This window comes from Sebastes umbrosus, chromosome 19 (assembly GCF_015220745.1).
Source record: "Sebastes umbrosus isolate fSebUmb1 chromosome 19, fSebUmb1.pri, whole genome shotgun sequence".
NCBI lineage: Eukaryota > Metazoa > Chordata > Actinopteri > Perciformes > Sebastidae > Sebastes > Sebastes umbrosus.
Genome location: NC_051287.1, coordinates 2,380,636 through 2,403,706, shown reverse-complemented (window position 1 = coordinate 2,403,706; position 23,071 = coordinate 2,380,636). Strand labels below are relative to the sequence as shown.

The following is a 23,071-nucleotide window of genomic DNA, read 5'->3' as shown; positions in this document are numbered from 1 at the left end:
TGGTGAGAACAATCACACGCTGAGGAGGAACGTTCTCTCAATGTGCTGCTTCTCCAGCCGTTCAAACCGTCAGCAGCAAGCAGGCACAACTTATGAACTGATGGAAATACTGAAACACGGACAGCTGCAGACTGAAGATCCTTTTGTCACAATCCTTTCTTCTTCTTTTTGCTTTGTGTATCTTGTGTGTTGCTTTGAAAGTGGAGCTGCCTCTGTAGTTGCAGTATTATAAAGAGCAGCGGTGGGACGAGTTAAAGGACTTTTTTTTTTTTTTTTAAAGTCTGAATTGTCTGCCACTATTGTTTCTTTTCTTTTCTTTTTTAATACCAGTAGAAGTTCAACATGTCGACTGTGGAATCGGGTTGTTCCAGCACAAAAAAGAAAGAATCGGGATCAAACAACAGAATCCTTTAAGCCTGGATTGATTTCTAATTATTATTATTTAAGAGATGTTAACATGAATGTTCACCAAGAACTGTGTTCATTTTACTCAAATCCTCCACCATGCATCGCTGCAGGCATGGAAGGTCTTTCTAGCTAAATGCATCAGTATGCATCCGTGTATGTAGAGACACAATTACAAATACAAGTGCAGAAATTAATATAATCTGAATGCATGTTTTGGCATGCAGACACACATGTGTTCTAGTTCAAACCAGACCAGAACATTGAGGATTTAGTCCAGTTTGACCCAGAACTACAGAAGCCCTGAGAGGCAAGCGAGGACAAAATCTAATAAGTCTGATCTAAATAGTTTTCTCTTCTGTGTTTAGGACTTAAGAACACAAGGAACTCATCTGTGAAAACAGCTGGAAAACAGTGTTTGTTGTTGTAATACTCGTTTCAGCCACAAGAGGCTGACGTGCACCACTACCCCCTTTCCCCCCCCCCCCATGTTCTAACCAAGACTAAAAGCATTCATGTTTTCTTCCAGTTGTGTTTTAATTTACATAACTTGCTAACACACAATATTTGAAGTAGGACTGTCATTTGCTTAAGATATATAATCACGATTAATCGCATGATTGTCCATAGTCAATCGCACATTTTGTATCTGTTCAAAATGAACCTTAAAGGGAGATTAGTCAAGTATTTAATCCTCTTATCAACATGGGAGTGGACAAATATGCTGCTTTATGCAAATGTATGTATATATTTATTATTGTAAATCAATTAACAACACAAAACAATGACAGATATTGTCCAGAAACCCTCACAGGTACTGCATTTAGCATAAAACAATATGCTCCAATCATAACATGGCAAACTGCAGCCCAACAGGCAACAACAGCTGTCAGTGTGTCAGTGTGCTGACTTGACTTGCCCCAAACTGCATGTGATTATCATAAAGTGGGCATGTCTGTAAAGGGGAGACTCGTGGGTACCCATAGAACCCATTTACATTCACACATCTGGAGGTCAGAGGTCAAGGTCATGGTTGGTACCGATGGATTCATCAGGTTTTTTCTAGTTTCATATGATGCCAGTATCTTCACTTTAGTTTTAAAACTGAGCCGCTACAACCTCAAAATCACAAGTTGCATTAAAGAAATTAGTGGCGTTAAAACGAATTTGCGTTAATGCGTTAACTTTGACAGCCCTAATATTTACCTTTGTGTTTAGAGTGCATGTAGAAATTAAAACTCACCTTGAAGAAAACATGAATGCTTTTAGTCCCATTTACTCCAAATTCACACCAGAGCAGCAGCGGCAAAGTGCGACCAGAGAGGACCCACAGCCAATCAGTAAATAGACTCTGTGACTCCTGTGACATGTTGACTTGTGTTACAAAGAATGTCTTCCCGCCTGAAACACTTAAATACGCATCCCGGCTGCAGAAAAATGTAATTATTGCGGCAAAGCATCGCTGCTGCCTGGTGTGAATTGGGTGTTAGAACATGGGGGTAGTGGTGCAATTCAGCCTCTTGTGGTTGAAATGAGTATTACAACAACAAATACAAAAATGATTTTCACTGTCAAAACATTTTTTTCTCCACATTCTCTTCAGGCATAAACACAGGAAAGAAAACAATTTAGATGAGACTCATAAAATGGATCTCCTGTAATTTGTTTTTTCCTTTACTTGCCTCTCGGGGCTTCCGTACACAGATCTGATAGTACAGACCGTTAATATGCAGCTCTGTAGAATATTATAATCTGGGATTTCCTCCTGTCATAAACAGCTCAGACACAGTTCTCAGTTTCTCACACAAACATTGGACCTAACTGTAAATACAACGTTGAGGCAGCCTCTTCAGAGTGGGAACGGATATTAGTGTGTTTTTTATTTTAATCCGCTGCAGTAGATAAGAGATTTGTTAAATGTTTTTGTCATTCCCGTTTAAGACATCAAAATACTATTTCATCAGCTTCAGCAGCAGAAAAATGAGCATCTTCTACTATTCTACATAAATAATGAGAGATAAAGGCAGTTTAGAAATGTCCCCCCGGAGCACTGACGGACGGCTCAGCGTTATTATTTTATTATTAAGAATTTGGCAGAGCGATGTGAGTAAATGTTGAATCCTCCTCCTCCTTCCTGTTAGTCGTGTATCCGCATATACAATCACACACATCTGCTAATAAATGCCTTTTTCTTTTTGAACACTCGTCTGTCTGAACGGCTGCAGAGAGAAGATGTTTGTGATCTGACTTCATGTTGTTGAGGTTTCAGAGTAACGGTCGACAATCTGGAGTGTCATCTCACCCTCTTTTGTTAGAAAAATGGAAAACAGAAACACTGGAATGTCAAAAGCTTTTTTTAAATAATAAAAAAAGTAAATGTGAGAATGTGGTTGTGCAATGTCTTCACCTCTTTTTATATTTCTATTATAAAAGTTGTATTTTTCACATTCATTTGTAGCTGCTCAAATGTGAGGATCTGTTGGTGGAACAAAAGAATTTGAAGAAGTCAATTTTCACTATTTTCTTACATTTTATGAACAAAACTGTTTTATTTAATTGAGATAATAGACAATAGATTATTTAATAATGAAAATAATCTTTGGTTGCAGCCTCAAAAAGTAGTATCCTCAATGCTCAAAGCTCTCTAATGTGAGGAACAAAGCGTATTTTGACTTTGTCAGTTTGTTATAATAAAATAAATGCAAGAATTTTGTTTAGATTTTAAATTCAAAAACTTAAAAAAAAAAAAAAAAAAAGTCATATTGGAAATTTACTGATTCGTTTCTTAATTAATCAATAATGAAAATAATATTTACCTGCAGCCACAAAATGTTGTGTCCTCAACACTGAAAGCTCTTCAATGTGAGGAACAAAACACACTTTGATAGATGGTTATAATAAAGGCAAGACTCAGTTATATAGAAGCAAAGAAAGGCAGCATTAATTAAATTTTGTTTGAATTTTAAATTTCTTTTAATTTTAATTTTTCCATCTTGAATTTTGGTGTGAATTTTAATTTTACGAATCCAAATTGAGCAATTTGATTTTCTGATTTGAAGTGATTTTTTAAATCTCCAAATAACCAATTGATTGTATTCTTTTGAATATTGGACACTTGAAGTTTCTATTTGAGTTTGTGAAAAACTACACAATATTAAACACCAATTTTACTTTCAAGATCATATGATTTGGTCGAAAGCTCCAGAAAAGCCCCTTAAATAGAGAAAAAGTAAAGTTTTTGAAAGTATCTGTCTATCTATATATCTATATCTATCTAAGGAAATCACTATTTTCCTTTATGTGTAATAAAATAATGTAATAATAATAATAATAATAATAATGATAATAATAATGTAATAAAATAAAATAATAAATAAATAAAATAAAATAATCCCTAAAAGAATACTCTGTATAACATTAAATAATTGTGTATTATTTGTCATGTTATTATTTCTTATGGTTAATCATTGTCATGACTACACACTGCCCTCCTGTGGTGACCACGAGTAACTACACCTCTGTGTACATTCAAGGTTTTATTTTGAAATGATTTACCGGACGTTGAAAGTTTTATTCTGAAATGGTTTACAGGAAGTGTTAGTATGCCGTAATGTCTGCATTGACGCTAATTTGACTAATTTAGCAGTTCCTTGTTGTCACCACTAGAGGGCAGCAAACACTCTGATTTTAAATACACATAAAATATGAAAAATACGAACAAAAACACAATTGGGGTGTTGTGCTTCTTTTCCTTTTTGTGTACAAAACAATCCCTAAAAAAATCCTCAAATAATTACACTAAATATTTTGTATTTGTCATCTGTTTTATTTATTAAATATTAAATCTATACCGGCTGCAGTACACGTTTAGTGCCTGTAGGTGGCGGTAGGTGGCGGCAACACGCCGGATGTTAATATATTGCTGCTTCATTTAGTCCACGAAGAAGAGCAGCTGCTAGAAATAGCTGACAGGAGAAGCTAGCTAGCTGAAGCTAACTGAAGCATTAAACATCTCTACAGAGTATTTAGCTCTTAAAACTCTAATGTAATGTTTGTGTTTATAGTCGGCGGACACTAAACCAGTCTGACTAACATACTGGTTTAACTGGACTTTGTGCTTTTGTTGCCTTTTCACGGCTAGTTGTAGTTAGCCGTTAGCTTAGCTTAGCTTGCTATAGCTAGCTGGTCACCGTGTTGTTGTTTTTGTTTTCTTCTGTAAAAGTGTTTGTTTCTTTAATAACACATGAGTGTGTCTATGGTTGTGATCCGTCTGGAACTAGCCGACCAGTCGCCTTCTCCTCAAGGGTTCCAGTATTCAGCTGGTGAGTTCACATCCTCATAAACAACAACAACAACAACAACAACACAGCTAGAACTAAACATGAGAGGCACTGTTTGTGTAATGTAGCAGTGATATTAATGCAGAAACATCAGATCTAATAGTAAAACACTGACAAGTATTCCAGTACTCAGCTGGTGAGTTCACATCCTCATAAACAACAACAACGACAACAACAACAACAACAACAACACAGCTATAACTAAACATTATGCAAGATTATAGTACATATACATGATTAAATGTTTGCTAAAGTAGACATTATTTATTGAATTAACCCAGTGGTGGAATGGAACTAAGTACATTTACTCAAGTACTGCACTACAGTATTAATTCAAGGTACTTTTACTGTACAAGTACCTCGAATTAATTCTGTAGAGAACATTTAACTGGCTAACAGTTGATAAGAATCTCTTGTCTTGTCACTATCTTGTTAGCTTAATACTCCAAAACCTTACTTAAGTACAGGTATGAATCAGCAAAATGTGCTTAAAGTAAAAGTACTAATAGTGCAGTAAAATGTTCTGTCAGTGTTTTACTATTATATCTGGATTAATATTACTGCTGCATTAATGTGTATGCTGCATTTTACTGCTGTAGATGTTCAATGTTGTGCTAATGTTTACTCCTTTATATACTGTTGGGTGGTTTAATTTTAAAACAACTTGTTTTCAGCTTTGTGACGATACATTTTCCAGCAGCCAAGAGGCTTTTTAAAGAGTCTATTTAGGTTAAAGGAGGAACTCATAAAGGAACACTTCATCATTCAGTTTATCACAAACATTCAACATCAACACATCTGAATAGTAACTAAAGCTGTCAGATAAATGTAGTGGAGTAAAACGTCCAACATTACCCTCTGAGATGTAGTCAAGTACAAGTTTAAAGTTGATATTGATGTTGAATGTTTGTGATAAACTGAAGGATGAAGTGTTCCTTTATTTGTTAAATAAACTCTTTAAAAAGCCTCCTGGATCAGCTGGAAAATGCATCGTCACAAAGCTGAAAACAGGTTGTTTTAAGATTAAATTACCCAACAGTATATACAGGAGTTAAAATTAGCACAACATTAAACATCTACAGCAGCAAAATGCAGCATACACATTAATGCAGCAGTGGTAGTAATCTAGAAACATCAGATATAATAGTAAAACACTGACAGGTAACATTTTGCTGATTCATACTTTCACTTAAGTAAGATTTTGGAGTATTTTCACAGTGTGGTATTCGTACTTTTACTTCATCATAACCTTTATTTAACTAGGAAGTCACGTTGATATTAAAACCTCTTTTACAATGAGACGTAGCCAAGACAGGGTCAAATAGTAGCATCAACACATAACAATACAATAACACTGAATCATGGCAGGAACAACCACAGCCAGCAGTGACCACTTCCTTGTTTCTATGTTTAAAATCATTTAAAGAGATAAGGGTCTCAAGTTAAAGCTCGGCCTGCAGATCGTTCCAGGACAAAGGGCCGTAGTGGAACAGGATCAAGCTTAAGATTTAAGTAAAGTGAACAGTGTCTGGTCGTTATATTGAGATACTCTATTGAGAGCTCACAGAAACGGTGTCCTGTCTCTTGTTTCCTCTTCAGCTGAAGACATGTCAGAGAAGGAGCTGCAGGAGAAAGCTCTGGGTGTAGCCAAACACACTCTGAGTGGAAAGACGGAGCTGGAACGAGTAGCTGTACTGCACCAGCACATCGGCAGCAGAGCCATGGGGGACATGGTTATAGAGACATTTGAGCCCAGCCCAGGTAAGGAATAATAATTATATCATTCTTCTCCTCTCCAATCCCGTTAAAAGACCAAAACCATCTACTAGTACTAACTGATATTATCTGTGTATTCAAAGCCTGATATCTCTTCTTCCTCTGTGCCATAGAGCTCCATTGATGTCCAAACAAATGCACTATTTCCTCCTGTTTGTTTGATTAAAAACGTCAGTGTCTGTATACAGTATATATTTAAAGTATATATATTCTTTAATGACTTTAAGTTAATGTTTGAATGTTCTTATGTGGTGTGTTTCTCTTGCACGTTGTCTCGATGCTTTTAATGTTTTATGTAAAGCACTTTGAATTGCCTTGTAGTTAAAATGTGCTACATAAATAAACTTGCCTTACCTAATAAATTACTGAGCCTCCTTTTAAAAAATGGAAGTTTATATTTGTGATCTATTTATAAAGATTTACATCTTCATTAAGAACCAGTGGGCTTGGGGCTGAGAGCCACAGACAGGAAGTCAGATTGAGAGACGGTTTAACACTTTGTTGGTTTTGGTTTCTCTTTTATGGGATTTTTGATGACATCAACAAAAATATAGCCTGTCAGCTTTACCTTTTAACACGTGAATAATGTTTACACACTACTGAATTGTCCCGTCTAGATAAAGGAGGAGGTGAAGACGTCAGAGGTGAAGACGTCGGAGATTCATCAGAGCAGGACGGAGAACCTCAGGCTGCTCAGACTGAAACCAACGGTCTGGAGGGTTCCCAGGACGACAGCGAGTCGCTCGGCGCCACTCCGGACTCCCCCTCCAAGCAGCTGCCGGACCAGATCTCTTTCTTCAGCGGGAACCCGTCAGTGGAGATCATCCATGGCATCATGCACCTCTACAAGACCAAGTGAGTCACACCTGACGTGTTTATTCACACACACCTCTACACACAACAAAGAGCAATATCCGTCTGAGAATAACTACAAATAATTAATGTTGACTACTATGAATAATGAATAATGTTGTGGGATTATTCCTTATTTCGTTGGCTATTTTGGGATTTATACATAATTATTACATACTTGTATATAAAAAAAAAAAAAAACGACACATTCAAATACTGATTTGGAAGTCGATTACCATGGCAACAGTCGAAGCTTCGAAACATCCGGGTCAGCCGTAACCAGAGGCGTTATGTTTTCAGGTTATCCGTCCGGTAATTGTAGTTTTTGCGTTGTTGCAGCAAAATGACGTCACTGACTGAGGATGTGAGACGCAGCGCGATGGTGTGCATTCTGACGGTCCCCGCGACCATGACCAGCCACGACCTCATGAAGCTTTTGGCACCTTTTAACGATGTCATGGAGCACATGAAGATCATACGGGACTCTACCCCGAACCAGTACATGGTTCTGATTAAGTTCTGTACACAGGTGAGATCTCAGTATCATCATGAATACAGGTTGTTTTTACCTGAAGTGAAGTTTTTAGGAGGTTACTGTTTGTTTTCAGACCGTCTGTAAGCCATAACTACTGTGTTGTGTTGTGTTGATGTTCTGGAGGGAAGTTCAGGGATGACATCATTCATGGTCTATACTCTCTGATACCAGACATGCGCACTGGTAGTTTGCACCTTCAGACTTTGGACTCTGTGTAATGTATGTGTTTTTCTGACTTTAATGCTGCTTTTCTCTTCCTGTTTTTGTTTTCAGGCAGACGCAGACAGTTTCTACACGGCATGTAACGGCAATCAGTTCAACTCCATCGAGGACGCAGTGTGCCAGCTGGTCTATGTGGAGCGGGCAGAGGTTATAAAGTCTGAAGAGGTAAATATACCCACAGAAATAGATTCTCCAATGTATTCTTTAAAGGTATAATATGTAACCTTTCCACATTTAAATGTCTAAGAATGACCAGACCTATACTACATTATCCCAAGTGTTTCCAACAATGTTCAAACTTTTAATCAAGGTAACGTTAAACTTGTCAGTGGCGTCATATCCCCGTTGTGAATGTGTCAGTGTTGTGGTTGTCTGCCTTGACTTTTTAGCCAGTTTTAAGCCCCATTTTTAGGATAAATCTTGGTGGTTTTTAACTCTATATTTTAACCGGATGACGGATTTTAGTCATCAAACATCTGGATCTGAAGTTATCAGAGAAACAAGATGAGCAAACGTTAACAGCAGCTCAGCTCACAGCCTCTCCAGGACGTCCTGCGTCCGCCGAACAGCGTCGGAGAAACACTGATTTCTTAGTGTTTTTACCGGTTTTAATCAGCGGGTCAGTTTGTTTTGAAGAGGAGGAAACTTCTGCTGATAATAAAAACCTCCTGAACGATGAACACTGAAGGAATCCTAACCGGAGAAGCTGACTGACATGAAGACAACAACTCCCATGATCCCATGCTGCTTCCCGATGTCACCAAACTCTTTTGTTATTGTTTTGATTGAGAGTTCCCTAGCGGCAGAAAATTACATTTTGTGCGTTTAAACTGAAATATTTATTAGAGCTGAAATAATTAGTCATTTAAATGGTTAGTTAATTGACAGAAAAACTATTTTGATAATTGATTAATCATTTAAAAAGTAATTCTTCAAGCATAAAACTGAATATCTTTGGGGATTTTGACTGTTTATTGGACAAAACAAGACATTTGAAGATTTTATTTATTTTATTTAACCTTTATCTACTTTATGAAATGTTATCAACCAAAACAACAAACTGATTAACTGAGAAAGTAATCGTCCAAATAATAGATAATGAACGTAGTTGTTAGTTGCAGCTCTACTTGTGTGTGCAGTATATTGTAGTTTGGTACAGTCAGCTGCAGCACCGTTCATCGATTACAGGAATCAATTCTACAGTGAAAACCTGCAGACTCTTCATCCCAAATAGCACATAGTTTCCTTCCTCTAATCTCCTCCTCCCCTCTCTCTGTGACTCACCCTCCTCACCCTCACCCCCTCACCCTCCTCTTCCTCAGGGAGCCAGTATGCCGGTGATGGAGCTGACCGAGCTGCCAAAGTGCACCGTGTGCCTGGAGAGGATGGACGAGTCTGTAAACGGCATCCTCACCACTCTCTGCAACCACAGCTTCCACAGCCAGTGTCTCCAGCGGTGGGAAGATGCCTCGTGAGTTGTTTAGACACACACACACACACACACACACACACACACACACACACACATCTGGAATTACCACGCGGTCCTGTGTTTCCTACATGATGTTACCTTAGAGATCAGCTCATTTTGTACCTCTTTTCTACGAGGGATGTGACTAAAAGTCAGTCTGCTTTGTGTTTATCTTTGTCAGCTACTCTTCTACTGCGTGTATACAGCAGTTCATGATATTTAGTGTAACTATAGGACTGATGTACAACCCTGTAAATAAAGGAACCTTCTCACTGATGACAGAATCACCTGATTCTTAGTCCACTGGTGATTTCTCCAGGCTTCATGTCATGTGATGTTTGTTTTTGTCCTCCTCTTTGAATGTATTCTTCTGTTTCACAAAGGACTCACACACATATGTATAACAATAGATGTGTGTGCTCTGTTTCCAGGTGTCCTGTGTGTAGGTACTGTCAAACACCAGAACCAGTGGAAGAGAACAAGTGCTTCGAGTGTGGAGTTCAGGAGGTAACTCATATCAGTCTGTCTACTGGATCTTTCTTTTAATTCCCTTTAACATTTGTTTTTAATTCAACCTTTTCTCTCACCACCACGTTGCTGTTTTTCTCTGTAGAACCTGTGGATTTGTTTGATCTGCGGGCACATCGGTTGTGGTCGCTACGTCAGCCGGCATGCCTACAAGCACTTTGAGGAAACTCAGCATACCTACGCTATGCAGCTCACCAACCACCGAGTCTGGGACTACGCAGGAGGTACTGTGTGTGTTTTAATTACTAGTTGAGGATGGTGATAGTAAATTGAGAGATTAAATCTTTGGAACTCAAGAATTTATGGTTATTTAAGCTGCTTTAATCAGTTTTGGCCACTAGGGGGCAGCAGAAACATTCCTTTATGTAGTTATTATGGCTAATATACAGTAGTGGAAGAAGTACTCTGATCATTTACAACATTTTTACAAGGGCTGTCAATCGATTAAAATATTTAATCACATGATTGTTCATAGTTGATCACGATTAATCGCAAATAATTTTTTTATCTGTTCTAAATGTACCTTAAAGGGAGATTTGTCAAGTATTTAATCCTCTTATCAACATGGGAGTGGGAAAATATGCTGCTTTATACAAAATGTATGTATATATTTATTATTGTAAATCAATTAACAACACAAATCAATGACAGATATCGTCCAGAAACCCTCACAGGTACTGCATTTAGCATAAAACAATATGCTCCAATCATAACATGGCAAACTGCAGCCCAACAGGCAACAACAGCTGTCAGTGTGTCAGTGTGCTGACTTGACTATGACTTGCCCCAAACTGCATGTGATTATCATAAAGTGGGCATGTCTGTAAAGGGGAGACTCGTGGGTACCCATAGAACCTATTTACATTCACTGATCTGGAGGTCAGAGGTCAAGGGACCCCTTTCAAAATGGACACTTTTTTTTAAAGGACATTTTTTCAGACTTTTTTTTCCAACATTTTTCCAACTTTTTTTTTTCCAACATTTTTCACTTTTTTTTACGGACATTTTTTCAGATTTTTTTTTTCCAACATTTTTCAGACTTTTTTTTTTACGGAAATTTTTTCAGACTTTTTTCAGACTTTTTTTTCTGGACATTTTTGCACTTTTTTTTTAAGGGCATTTTTTCAGACTTTTTTTTTCAAACATTTTTCAAAAAAAAATTTTTAAGGACATTTTTTCAGACTTTTTTTTCCAACATTTTTCAGACTTTTTTTTACGGAATTTTTTTCAGACTTTTTTCAGACTTTTTTTTTAAGGACATTTTTCAGACTTTTTTTTCCAACATTTTTCAAAAAAAATTTTTTACATACATTTTACAGACTTTTTTTTCCGGACATTTTTGCAGACTTTTTTTTTTACGGGCATTTTTTCAGACTTTTTTTTTCAAACATTTTTCAGACTTTTTTTTTTACGGACATTTTTTCAGACTTTTTTCAGACTTTTTTTTTACGGACATTTTTTCAGACTTTTTTCAGACTTTTTTTTTAAGGACATTTTTTCAGACTTTTTTTCCCAACATTTTTCAAACTTTTTTTTTTACATACATTTTTTCAGACTTTTTTTCCCAACATTTTTAAGACTTTTTTTTTACGGAAATTTTTTCAGATTTTTTTTTTACAGAAATTTTTTCAGATTTTTTTTTCCAACATTTTTCAAACTTTTTTTTTTTATGGACATGTTTTCAGGCTTTTTTTCCCAACATTTTTCAGACTTTTTTTTTACGGACATGTTTTCAGACTTTTTTTTTTACGGAAATTTTTTCAGACTTTTTTTCATGACAGTTTTTCCTCTTAAAAATTTAGCGCAAGTTTGGAGCGTTATTTAACCTCCTTCATGACAAGCTAGTATGACATGGTTGGTACCGATGGATTCATCAGGTTTTATAGTTTCATATGATACCAGTATCTTCACTCTAGCTTTAAAACTGATCACGCTACAACGTTAATGTGTTTGGGTATCTTTCGTGACTCTAACCGACCATCCATGTTGGTCTTTGTGGTTACAGATAACTACGTTCATCGGCTGGTGGCCAGTAAGACCGACGGGAAGATGGTGCAGTACGAGTGCGAGGGAGACACCTGCCACGCTGAGAAAATTGATGCACTTCAACTCGAGGTAAGGATTTCCTTTTTGTTCCTTTGTTTCCTAAATCAACACAGAAATGATAAATGAATGAGCTCTCCCTGTCTGCAGTACTCGTACCTGCTGACGAGTCAACTGGAGTCTCAGAGGATTTACTGGGAGAATAAGATCGTTCATCTGGAGAAGGAGACGGCCGAGGAGGTACTGAGCGCTACAAACAAATCCAGCCTTTAAAAGTCTTTGAGTAGGGTTAATGTTTCTGATCATTCTGTCTTCTGACTCTTTCAGATAAACAACATGAAGACTAAATTTAAGGAGACCCTGGAGCGCTGTGATAACTTGGAGCGACGGTTCGGAGAAATGAGCAAAGACAAGCAGGGCATCGAGAAAAAGTAGGTGACGCATCAGTTTCCTTTTGTTGCGTTCCTTATTGCTTCATTATCCCCTTTTCTGTATTCTATTAGTATTTCTGTGCAACAATAGACCTTTTGTTCCCAGCAAACATTATGACATGTCAAAACAGGAAGAGCACAGGCTCAGATTATTAACATTATTTGCTGCATCTGTGCTTTTCTTGTTATAACAAGTCAGAATACCTGCTGTTAAAATGTTCTATTAAAGGAGAACCATAGCAAGAGACTTTATAAAAGCAACTCCTTCAGAGTCTCTGTGGAGTGAAGAGAGAGCTGACTCTGTGTTTGTGTGCTCAGGTGCAATCAGCTGACCACTCGAGTGGTGAAGCTGAGCCAGGAGCTGAAGGAGGAGCAGGAGATGAACCGCTGTCTGAGAGCCAATCAGATGCAGCTGCAGGCTCAGCTGGCAGAGGAGGAACGCAAAGCAAAAGAGAGCGGTGAGTGAGGAGGAGGAGGAGGAGGAGGAGGAGGAGACGATATCACAACACAAAGGTCAAGCCCTCCTACAGCACACTGTAAGAGGACACACTGACAAAGGATGTTGATACTTCAGTCTAGAAAAAAGGTACTAACAACAATATACACTCACCGGCCACTTTATTAGGTACACCTTGCTAGTACCGGGTGGTCTTCTGCTGCTGTAGCCCATCTGCTTCAAGGTTTGACGTGTTGTGCGTTCAGAGATGCTATTCTGCATACCTTGGTTGTAACGAGTGGTTATTTGAGTTACTGTTGCCTTTCTATCATCTCCAACCACTCTGCCCATTCTCCTCTGACCTCTGACATCAACAAGGCATTTCCGTCCACACAACTGCCGCTCACTGGATATGTTCTCTTGTTCGGACCATTCTCTGTAAACCCTAGAGATGGTTGTGCGTGAAAATCCCAGTAGATCAGCAGTTTTTGAAATACTCAGACCAGCCCGTCTGGCACCAACAACCATGCCACGTTCAAAGTCACTTAAATTCCCTTTCTTCCCCATTCTGATGCTCGGTTTGAACTTCAGCAAGTCGTCTTCACCACCTCTAGATGACGTAATGCATTGAGTTGCTGCCATGTGATTGGCTGATTAGCTATTTGTGTTAACAAGCAATTGAACAGGTGTGCCTAATAAAGTGGCCGGTGAGTGTATGGCAATAAGAGAGTTGACTGAAGAGGAATCTTCAATAGTTTTTGTGGATGTTTCTATGGGAATGACTTCAGGTTTATTTTAGCCCGATACGATCCATTAAAATAAACCCGGATCAACCCCCCGAAACGTCTCCAGACGTCTCTACATACATGAGCTCGTCTGTTGCTGCTCATGTTTTCTCATAGTTAATGTCAGACTAAAGAATCCGGAGCAACAGGACCACGCTGGGGAGAGACACGCAACAGGAATGTGTCGAATGCTTGGCTCGTAGACATTCAGAATACAGTGATACTCCCATTGAGGAAGGAAGCTCAATATGTTCCTGAAGGTAGTCGGGTTATTTTAGTTTCCGTGGCCGACAGTCAGAGAGAGCACTTCCTCATTTATACGGTAATATTTGCAAATGATAAACAAATCGCCGCTGGAGTCCCATTCTGCAGGTAGACCAGACCGGAGGTGAACAAAGATAAATCAGCTTCACTCCACCTGCTACAAACAAGTACAATCATGTTTATTGGTTGTAAGTCCAAGATACCAGATAAATAACAAGCCTTTCTTCTTCTACCAGTGTGTGTGTGTGTGTGTGTGTGTGTGTGTTTGATATGGGAACATCAGGAGAGCAGCGTTTGAACTGCATACAGTACATACTAACATTCAGCATTCTGCCTGAGGGCAACGTCAACGTCAGCTCAGAGGTTTCAGTGGAAACTTTCCGGTCTACAGTTGAAGACGTACCTGTATTTTTCCTTCAGCCTTCAGCTCTAAGGATGAGGACTGTTTAAACATCACATGTGCTCTCTGTTTATGTGGAAGAGACAAACTCACTTTGAGCCTTTTCACTTGAGGATTTTCCACAACTTTCACAAATGTTGCGCAAACTATAATAACATAATGACTACTACACTGCCCCTTTACCACAAGCTTCCTGTTTCCCTGTATCAACGTGAACACTGGAGTCAGAGTTTACTCCTGGGATGCTGCGGTTACACTCAGGCATTAGTCATTTGGTTTGGTGACTCAAGCTGAATCAACACTCGTGTAAATAACTCCATGCTGTTTCTGGTGCTCTGCGACGTAAAGATTATGTTGAGAGGAGATATTTAGATATTCTCTTACTGCAAAGCTGAGCCAGATTTCATCAACAGACAAACATGGAAATCCATTATTCTTTTCTTTCAACAGCTTAAAACAGCTTTAAACCTGCTTGTGTTGTTAAAAAGAACAGCGGGGGGATCACTAAAGTCATTATGCTTCATTCTCGGGGGAACATCAATGTTCGTACCAAATTTCACGGCAATCCATCGAAGAGTTGTTGAGATATTTCAGTCTGGATCAAAGTGGTGGACCAACAGACTGACCAACATCTTCATCCCTATAGCCACGCCGCTAGCATGGCTATAATGAATAAACTACAGTTTACCAACAACATCGCCCGGTCACATGGACTGAGTCTGACGTGCTTCAGCGACCACAGACTTCTGGATTGCTTCAGCAGCTTCTATTTCTGTGTTTTGGATCATTTCCCTGAATGTTTACTTCACTTTACCACTTTGGAGTATTTCACCATCTGGGGTTTAACCTGTTAGCACAGCAGCACAGGATGTACGTAGAACTCCTCCTCAGTCACATCTGTCAATAATGGTCCACTTCTGTCTGTCTAGAAGTCAACAGGAGGATTACGTTATAGCTTGTGTAGGTTTCTTCAGTCGTTGCACAGCTTTCCTAATGTCTGTAGGTCTAAATGATTAAAAAAGTGTCTTGTACAGACAGGAAGTTCACACAGCTGTGTGACGTCCACAGCCTTTTGAGGCCTGCAGTGATAGTTGTATACATTCTATAGCATATTACTCATTTGATTTATGTAGTTTATCTTTGGTTGACACGTTCAGGGAGCTGTATATCTATCTGTAAGCGGGTGATGCTTCCTTAATTTTGTCCCTAAAGTCTCATTTCCCTCCAGATCATGTTTTAATTCCGTCCATCTGTGAGCAACTTCTCTGTGTTGCATTCAGGGACAATTGTACACATCAATAGCACACTTAAAATTCAAGTTTTTCAGGACACTGTATCAACTTAAAGGGACTCCAAAATCAAAATACATATTTGTCCTCTTACCTATAGAGCTATTTATCAATGTAGAATGTTTTGGTGTGAGATGTTGAGTGTTGGAGGTATCGGCCGTAGAGATGTCGGCCTTCTCTCCAATAGAAATGGAATGTGTTTATAGTTTATTGCATAGACTGCATATAAAGATGGACGACATGACAGCTCCCCAAAAGTGAGTAGTGTCCATGGATGTATTAAAAGAACTGGATCCAGCGTTGGAGGCGGAGCCCCGTTCAATCCTATGAGAGTTGCTCAGTGGAGCATGAAGCCAAAATGGCTCGACTTCCGTCTGGAAAAGTACCTGGATCTTGGCGGAGTAGCGTCCGATTGATCACATGACTCGGTCCAGGGGTCCCAACGTCACGGTCTGGGTCTCATTCACATGAACGGAGGAGGGGAAATAACTCTGGATTCAGCTGTTAGTGCGTTTTACAACTTTAAAAATGTATTTTTTAAATAAGGACTATTAGAGTGTTCATACTGGGAAGTTGATTCACCTAAAAAAAAAATTATCCGCTGAGTTACAGACGTCTCTTTCCAATGTAAGTCTATGGGAAAAAGTCTTTTTGGACCCAATGCATCACATGACGGACACGGAAGTTGCAGTACCGTCGTCTGACCACTACGAAAGTCGGGATCGATGACTGGCGCACTTCCTGGGGGCTTGGTGGTGGCTAGAAGGGAGCCTGCAAACTGGGGAAACTTTCGTGAGATTGTTAAGGTTAGGCATTGACCTTGAATAGTTCAGGTTAGGATAGGTCGTCAGGCAGGGAGTCTCGTGAGAGATTTTGCAAATTTTGCACCACAAACCGAGCTCCATCTACGGCCGATATCTCCAACACTCGTCAACTCACACCAAAACATCTAGATTGATAAATAGCACCACAGGGAAGAGGACAAATATGAACTGTCCCTTTGAAAAGGTGTTGATATGTCGATGTTCGCTGCTCCCAAAAGGCTATACAAATCAGTTATTTCAGCTTTAAGAAATCTTATTCTTCATAAAGTTGTAGTTGACTCGTAGAGTACGTCTTCTTCTTTAAAGTGACCTCTGTTCATTGTCTTCTGTTTCCCTGCAGGTGAATGTAAAGACGGGGTAATAGCAGAGCTGCAGGAGCAGCTGAGAGACGTGATGTTTTATCTGGAAGCGCAGCAGCAGATCGAACACCTGCCTCCGGAGGCTCGCAGTGAAATCCAGGAGGGACAGATCAACATCGCGGCCGGCCCGGCAGACAGCGCCGGGGCCGGCCCGTCCTCTGTCCGAGGCAGGAGAGGCCGCGGCAGGAAGAGGAAGTAGAATCTCTCTGGAACATGCTAGAGACTATCGCCGCCTCTCAGCGGAGACACTTGGCTGAGCTTTGTCGTTTTGTTTCTACATCGTTGTGGTTTCCCTGAAAGAACTCGGAGGAGGAAATGAAGACACGTCTGCTCAACTTCTTGAAGAAAGATGAAATAGTGATGATATTTACCTGCACATTTCCCAACTTAACTTAATGGAGCTTCCACAAGAAGAAGAGTGCATCATGTGGGTGGATGTCTCCGTCATTAAAGGCAACCACTTGTCGTGCTTTCCAAATATGTTTGACATCATATCTCGCTATTTTCCAAATCTAAAGATATTTATTAGATCAAAATGATGTTCATTTCTTCCCACTTTAATACCATAATAGTTCTTTTTATCAAAGTTTGTTTTCCATGTGAGACATTTGTCAAAGAGCAGCTGGTAGATGAATGTTTGCTTTGTGTAAGAGAACATTATGACAGCTTTTTGTCATGTTTTGCTAAAATCCTTTTCGGCTGGACTTTTTTGTCTCTTCAGTAAAAAGCTGGAATGTTTTTTTCCCCAACATTTATTTCTCGATAGTTTCCTAAAACTATCCCTGAACACTACTCAGGATGACGAAGATAAACATGATGAGGGAGAAACCTTGATTTTTCCACATTTGCTTTGTTTAGTCGTTGTTGGAAAGTCCCCTGACGGGAAGTCTTTAGGGAGAAGCAGGAAGCAGGTTGACCTCCTCTACCATCTACATTTAGGTCAGTGATTCCCAACCAGGAGTACAAGTACCACAGGAGGTACTACTGCATTTACCAGGAAGTACCTGAAAGCTTTGTGAAGGAGCTCCGCTAAATTATAAAAGTAGAAATTATGGTTTGGGGGCGAATCTTTAGCATATTTACGATCAGCTGTAACACCTGAACATACCGTACCAATAGAAATATTTAGCCAAGTACTGTACTTCAGTACTATTTAGTGGTACTTTACTTGAATATTTACATTATGTGCTGCTGTTTATACTTCATTTCAGTGGAAAATATATTGTGCTTTTCACTCCACTGTCTTTATTTGACAGCTGTTGTTAGTTGTTAATCATATTTTACATACAAAACACATCATCTTATTATTTATATATTTATATATATATATATTTATTTATATATATATTTATTTATATATATATATATATTTATATATATATAGTTTTTTATATATATATATATTTATGTATATTTATATATATATAAATATATATTTATATACATAAATATATTTATATATATATATAAATGTATATATTTATATAAATAAATATAATTAGAGCTGCAACAATTAAGTCGATTGACAGAAAGATAATCAGCATTTATTTTGATTATCTGTTAATTGTTTTTAATTGTTTCAGTAAAAGAATTCAAACATTATTTAATTTGAGCTTCTAAGTGAAAATGTGCTGCTTTTCCTCGTATTTAAATTATTATATTGTGAATATATGTTGATTTTGGACTGTTAGTTGGACAAAACAAACATTTAATAACATCGCCTATATTACGGGCAAATAATTAAACAAGAAAATAATCTGAACATTAATCAGTTACAAAAATAGTCATTAGTTGCAGCCCTATTTATAAATGACTATTATATGAATTTGGTTAAATAGTTTAAATTAGCTCTGCATTATTAATAATCAATAATTTAATGTAACGTGGAAAGGTGTACGAGTACTTTTGATACTTAAAGTACATATTGCTGCTAATACTTTCATACTAAAGTAGGATTGCAGTATTTTTACAGCTTTGTGTTGCTACTTTCACTAAAGTAAACTATCTAAATACTTCTTCCACTATAAGTGATCTGAAAGGTTGGGAACCACTGATCCAGGTCATGTTTTCTGATGTGAGATGTGAGCCTGTACATCTGTCCTCTGCTGTATACAAAGCAGCGATCACACAACGTATTGTGAAAACATTGGCGTGATCTCTTTGACCTTAAAGGTTCGACCCTGAGCTAGAGGTCAGCGCGTAGAGGAAGCAACAAGTGGCTCTTTTCACTCCTTTGTAAGTGTTTGCATTTGGTCGTTAGATTCATGTGAAAGCTTTAGATGGACCCGAAAGGCCTTAATCCTGATCTTCCTTGTGTTTTTAGACATTGTTTCTGCCTGAGAGCTCCTCATAGAAATACTTCAACATTTTGAGAAATCCAATCTGTTGCCGTGAGTGAGCTGAGAAGATCAATATCTAACAATAGCAAATTCAGATCTTTGGGTTCAACTTTGGTGAACTTCCAGGCGAGTATCGCAATGCTCACTCGCCTGCGTTCGTGCCCTTGCCGAATAAGTTCTGACGTAGCAAACATTTAACTCACATGACCGATCAGCTGCTTCCGAAGCGAAGCAAAGTTTCTCGCAGCGCTAACCTATTCTCATTGGTCAAAATCGACACTGATAGTAACTGACAGGTAATCAATGTCAATTTTGACTAATGAAAATAGGCTGGCGGTGCGCGAAACGTTGCATAAATAACGCCAGGGCGAGCAGTTTTTCAAACAAGCGACACGTCATGACACCTGTTCGCTGACGCACGGAGCAGGTTAGGACATCTCCGTTAGGAAAAACGTAAACAATCTGACGTTTGCTCGTTTGATTTTTCGCATCGCGTCCAGTCAGGAAGAGTTGCATTCTTCTTTTGCGACATTTCAAAAGTTTGCTTTAAAATTGGCTTGACAATTGGAAGGAAGCACGACTACTGTTTCCTCATGTTTAGCTCGCCATCTCCTGGCTGTAGCTTCAAATGTAACCGACCGATACGAGAGCGGTGTCGATCTTTTCATCTTATTCTTGGCAAGAAAACAAATCAGTGTTTCCCAAAATGCTGAACTGTTCCTTTAATAAAGAGGAGAGTCAGAAGAGCTTGAGTTTATATCTGATGTGCCAGAGAGCAACTGTCACTTTACACGTAACGTAGTTTTGAGAGAGAAGTAGTTTCTTAGCGTAGTGTGTGCACGAGCTACATCACGAGCAAAGGCTGTGGCTTTCAGAACGAGGATATTAGAGTACAGCTGACTCTGATAAACATCTTAACTGGACGGCACAATCTCAGTCCACAAGAAAAGTTATTCTGACTGCGTTTCTTTTTTTGTTGGCTCCAACATTCAATAAAAAGTTTTCTGAAGTTGTTCACGTTGTTCTGAGGTGAACTGACGAGGTGTAAATGAGAACCACGTGCTTGTCAGATTTAAAGTTAAGTGACACAAACACCGTGAGAATCTGCGCTAACACCTTTAATGCATCGTGCTAAGAATAAAAATGTACTGGTCAAAGTGCGGCTTTCACTGTTAGTGTTGCAGCTCAGACTGGCGGCTGCTGCTGCTGCAGTAGCAAACTACCACATCTGTCCCTCACGTATGACTAATCGACTAATCCCTCTTCCTCCTTACAACGTTAACAGTTTACTCTCAGCAGCTTGTTGAAAGTAAACTGTGTACAGAGGCTGGATGTCGCTGCACAGAGAAACACTGAAGGATGATAAACGCTCAGACTTCCTGAACTTCCTTCAGAGTCTCATACATAACTTCCTTTTCACACCATCCATCTATGCAGTAATGTCACACTCGGGCTGTTTCTGAGTATTAGTCATCTACACATTGTGTTGTACAACACGCAATAAGCTTATTTTTCACTCCCTCACTGGCAAAACAAGGCTTGTCATCATTGAAGGCCATCTCAATGCAGGGAGATATCGGGATGAGATTCTGCAGCCAGTGGCGATCCCATATCTCCACAATCTGGGACCGGACTTCATCCTCCAAGAACCAACGCTCGCCAGCATGAGGAGGAGGTGCCAGGCTGTTGTGGCTGCGTATGAATCTTCCACCGCTACTGAGGCTCCTGACATATTGTATTAAATGAATAAAGTGTAAAATAGCCAATATATCTTGTTTGTTCCTTGTTACTGATAGAGAGTTCAATCATCCAATCCACCAAACAACTCAAAACAAGAGTCAACACCAACAGGAGAATACACTGTTTACCATTGACGGAGCATTTTGGCAAATTTTTCTTGGGCGCTCCCCACATAATCAGCTGTGCTGCTCGTCCCACAAATGCATGATCCTTACAAGTTGGACATCATTGTGAAGGTAAATAAACAGGCTTTCCAACGATGTAAAATACAATGACCATTAGCATGTAACAACAGAGAAATAATCCACCAAACACAAGTTTACCAACTTTCTTTTTCCAGTTTATATTCACTTTCCTGTCATATGAGAAGTGGAAAAACAGCAAATACTCACATTTAACAAGCTGGAACCAGCACATATTTGGCATTTTTTATTGGAATAATGGATCATTTCTTTTCAGCTCTACATGCAACCCTTGAAATCTGATCATTTTGCAAAACTAACTAGTCTTTTGGTGTTTTCAATCAAAAATCTATAAATTTCTCCAATCAAAGATTTCCAATTCTTTCACTTTTGAACTTAGTAGATGGCACCGTATTTCATGCAGCGGTGGAAAAAGTATACGGATCCTTTACTATAAGTAAAAGTAGCCATACACCAATATAACAACACTACAGCCATGCTCCTCCATCTTCACCATGCATGTTTGCACTGGAGTCATAGAAAGTGCACCATGATCGAGAACAGAGTGAAAGACAAATGAAGTTTGTGGTTACATTAGCAAATGTTGGTTTCCTTTTAAATATATTGTTATCATGTTTCCTGTTCTCATAAATAACTGACTCATAACTCATAAGTTAGTCGGACACGACCACAATATAACCTTTTAGACACTCACAGTAGTGTTATATATATTATGATATTTGCACAGATTATATTTTGTTGACAGCAACAGGAAACATTCAGTCAACAAATTATAAATAAAGTTTGCTAAAGCCTGATCTTTGAAAAGGACGTTATCATGCTTTTGTTTATATGAATCTATACGTACGTCTAATTAATAACTGAAGCTTGGATTTTGAAGTTAGAGTTTGATTTCCACCTGTAAAGATGATTAAAGAGGACCTATTATGCTTTGTGCTTTTCCCCCCGTTCCTTTAGAGGGTTATATAGTTTTTTGTGCATATAAAAGATCTGCAGAGTTACAAAGTCCAAAGAGAGTTACTTCCCCCCACAGAAACACCACCTTTTGTTTCGTAACGTGGTGATGTCACCAAGTAACACATTTGCATAATAAGTGCCTAGCGGGTTATGATACGTGTCCACAGCCTCTGTCCCACGCTTCCCATTCATTGTCTATGTAAGCAGCCGTGTAATGCATTCTGGTAGCGTGGCGGCGCGGTTCGAGAGACGGGGCGTCACATCGGCCGCTCCTCATTTGCATAAAGTTGAGGTCTAGGCTACTTTATGTATGTAGGCATCTCGCCGCCTCTGGAAACTCCTGAGAAAGTTTTAAACTAACTGTTGTTGATCTAAAATGAAGACAGATTCATCAAATGCATGGCTTATTGCTCTCATAAAATGTTTTCAGAAACACATTTCGATGAACTATTTTCGTGATATAAGAGAAGAAAGTTTCCAAACGAGCCGCCATATTGGTTCCGGTTTGAAAGCTGGGAGCAGGAGCCTACGAGGGAAAGCTTTCGTCCAATTAGGTGCCTTGTGTCTAGAGGAAGCCCATCAAGCATCCAATGATGGGAAGTGAGGCCCTCGTGATAAAAAACGCCCCTCTGGACATGACACGAACGCTTTCCCTCGTTTCAAACAGGAACCAACATGCCGGCTTGTTCGGAAACTTTCTTCTCTTATATTATGAAAATAGTTCACTGAAATATGTTTCTGAAAACATTTTATGCGAGAGATAAACCACGCAGTTGATGAATCTGTGTTTATTTTAGATCGACAACGGTTAGTTTAAAAGTTTCTCTGGAGTTTCCAGAGACGGCGAGTTGAGTCGGACGCCCGTGATTTGC

The 23,071-nt window shown here is 38.8% G+C and overlaps 1 protein-coding gene across 1 annotated transcript; it reads left to right on the top strand.

Annotated features, from left to right (window-relative positions):
- The first annotated feature begins 4,339 nt into the window (after positions 1–4,339).
- On the top strand, positions 4,340–18,194 carry LOC119478496 (BRCA1 associated protein). The gene is made up of 13 exons (XM_037753296.1): positions 4,340–4,727; positions 6,345–6,506; positions 7,139–7,376; positions 7,713–7,902; positions 8,182–8,295; positions 9,453–9,601; positions 10,033–10,108; positions 10,215–10,353; positions 12,135–12,244; positions 12,323–12,412; positions 12,500–12,603; positions 12,922–13,061; positions 16,942–18,194. The coding sequence occupies exons 1-13, from the start codon at positions 4,649–4,651 to the stop codon at positions 17,157–17,159; spliced, it is 1,809 nt and encodes a 602-aa protein (XP_037609224.1). The 5' UTR covers positions 4,340–4,648; the 3' UTR covers positions 17,160–18,194.
- The last annotated feature ends 4,877 nt before the right edge of the window (positions 18,195–23,071 follow it).

What these genes read in the sequence shown, in the direction of transcription:
- LOC119478496 (XM_037753296.1), top strand. Translation starts at nt 4,649, where the DNA reads ATGAGTGTGTCTATGGTTGTGATCCGTCTGGAACTAGCCGACCAGTCG. An exon ending in TTGATGCACTTCAACTCGAG is followed by an intron (nt 12,245 to 12,322) that starts GTAAGGATTTCC and finishes CCCTGTCTGCAG; the next exon opens with TACTCGTACCTGCTGACGAG. An exon ending in AGAAGGAGACGGCCGAGGAG is followed by an intron (nt 12,413 to 12,499) that starts GTACTGAGCGCT and finishes TGACTCTTTCAG; the next exon opens with ATAAACAACATGAAGACTAA.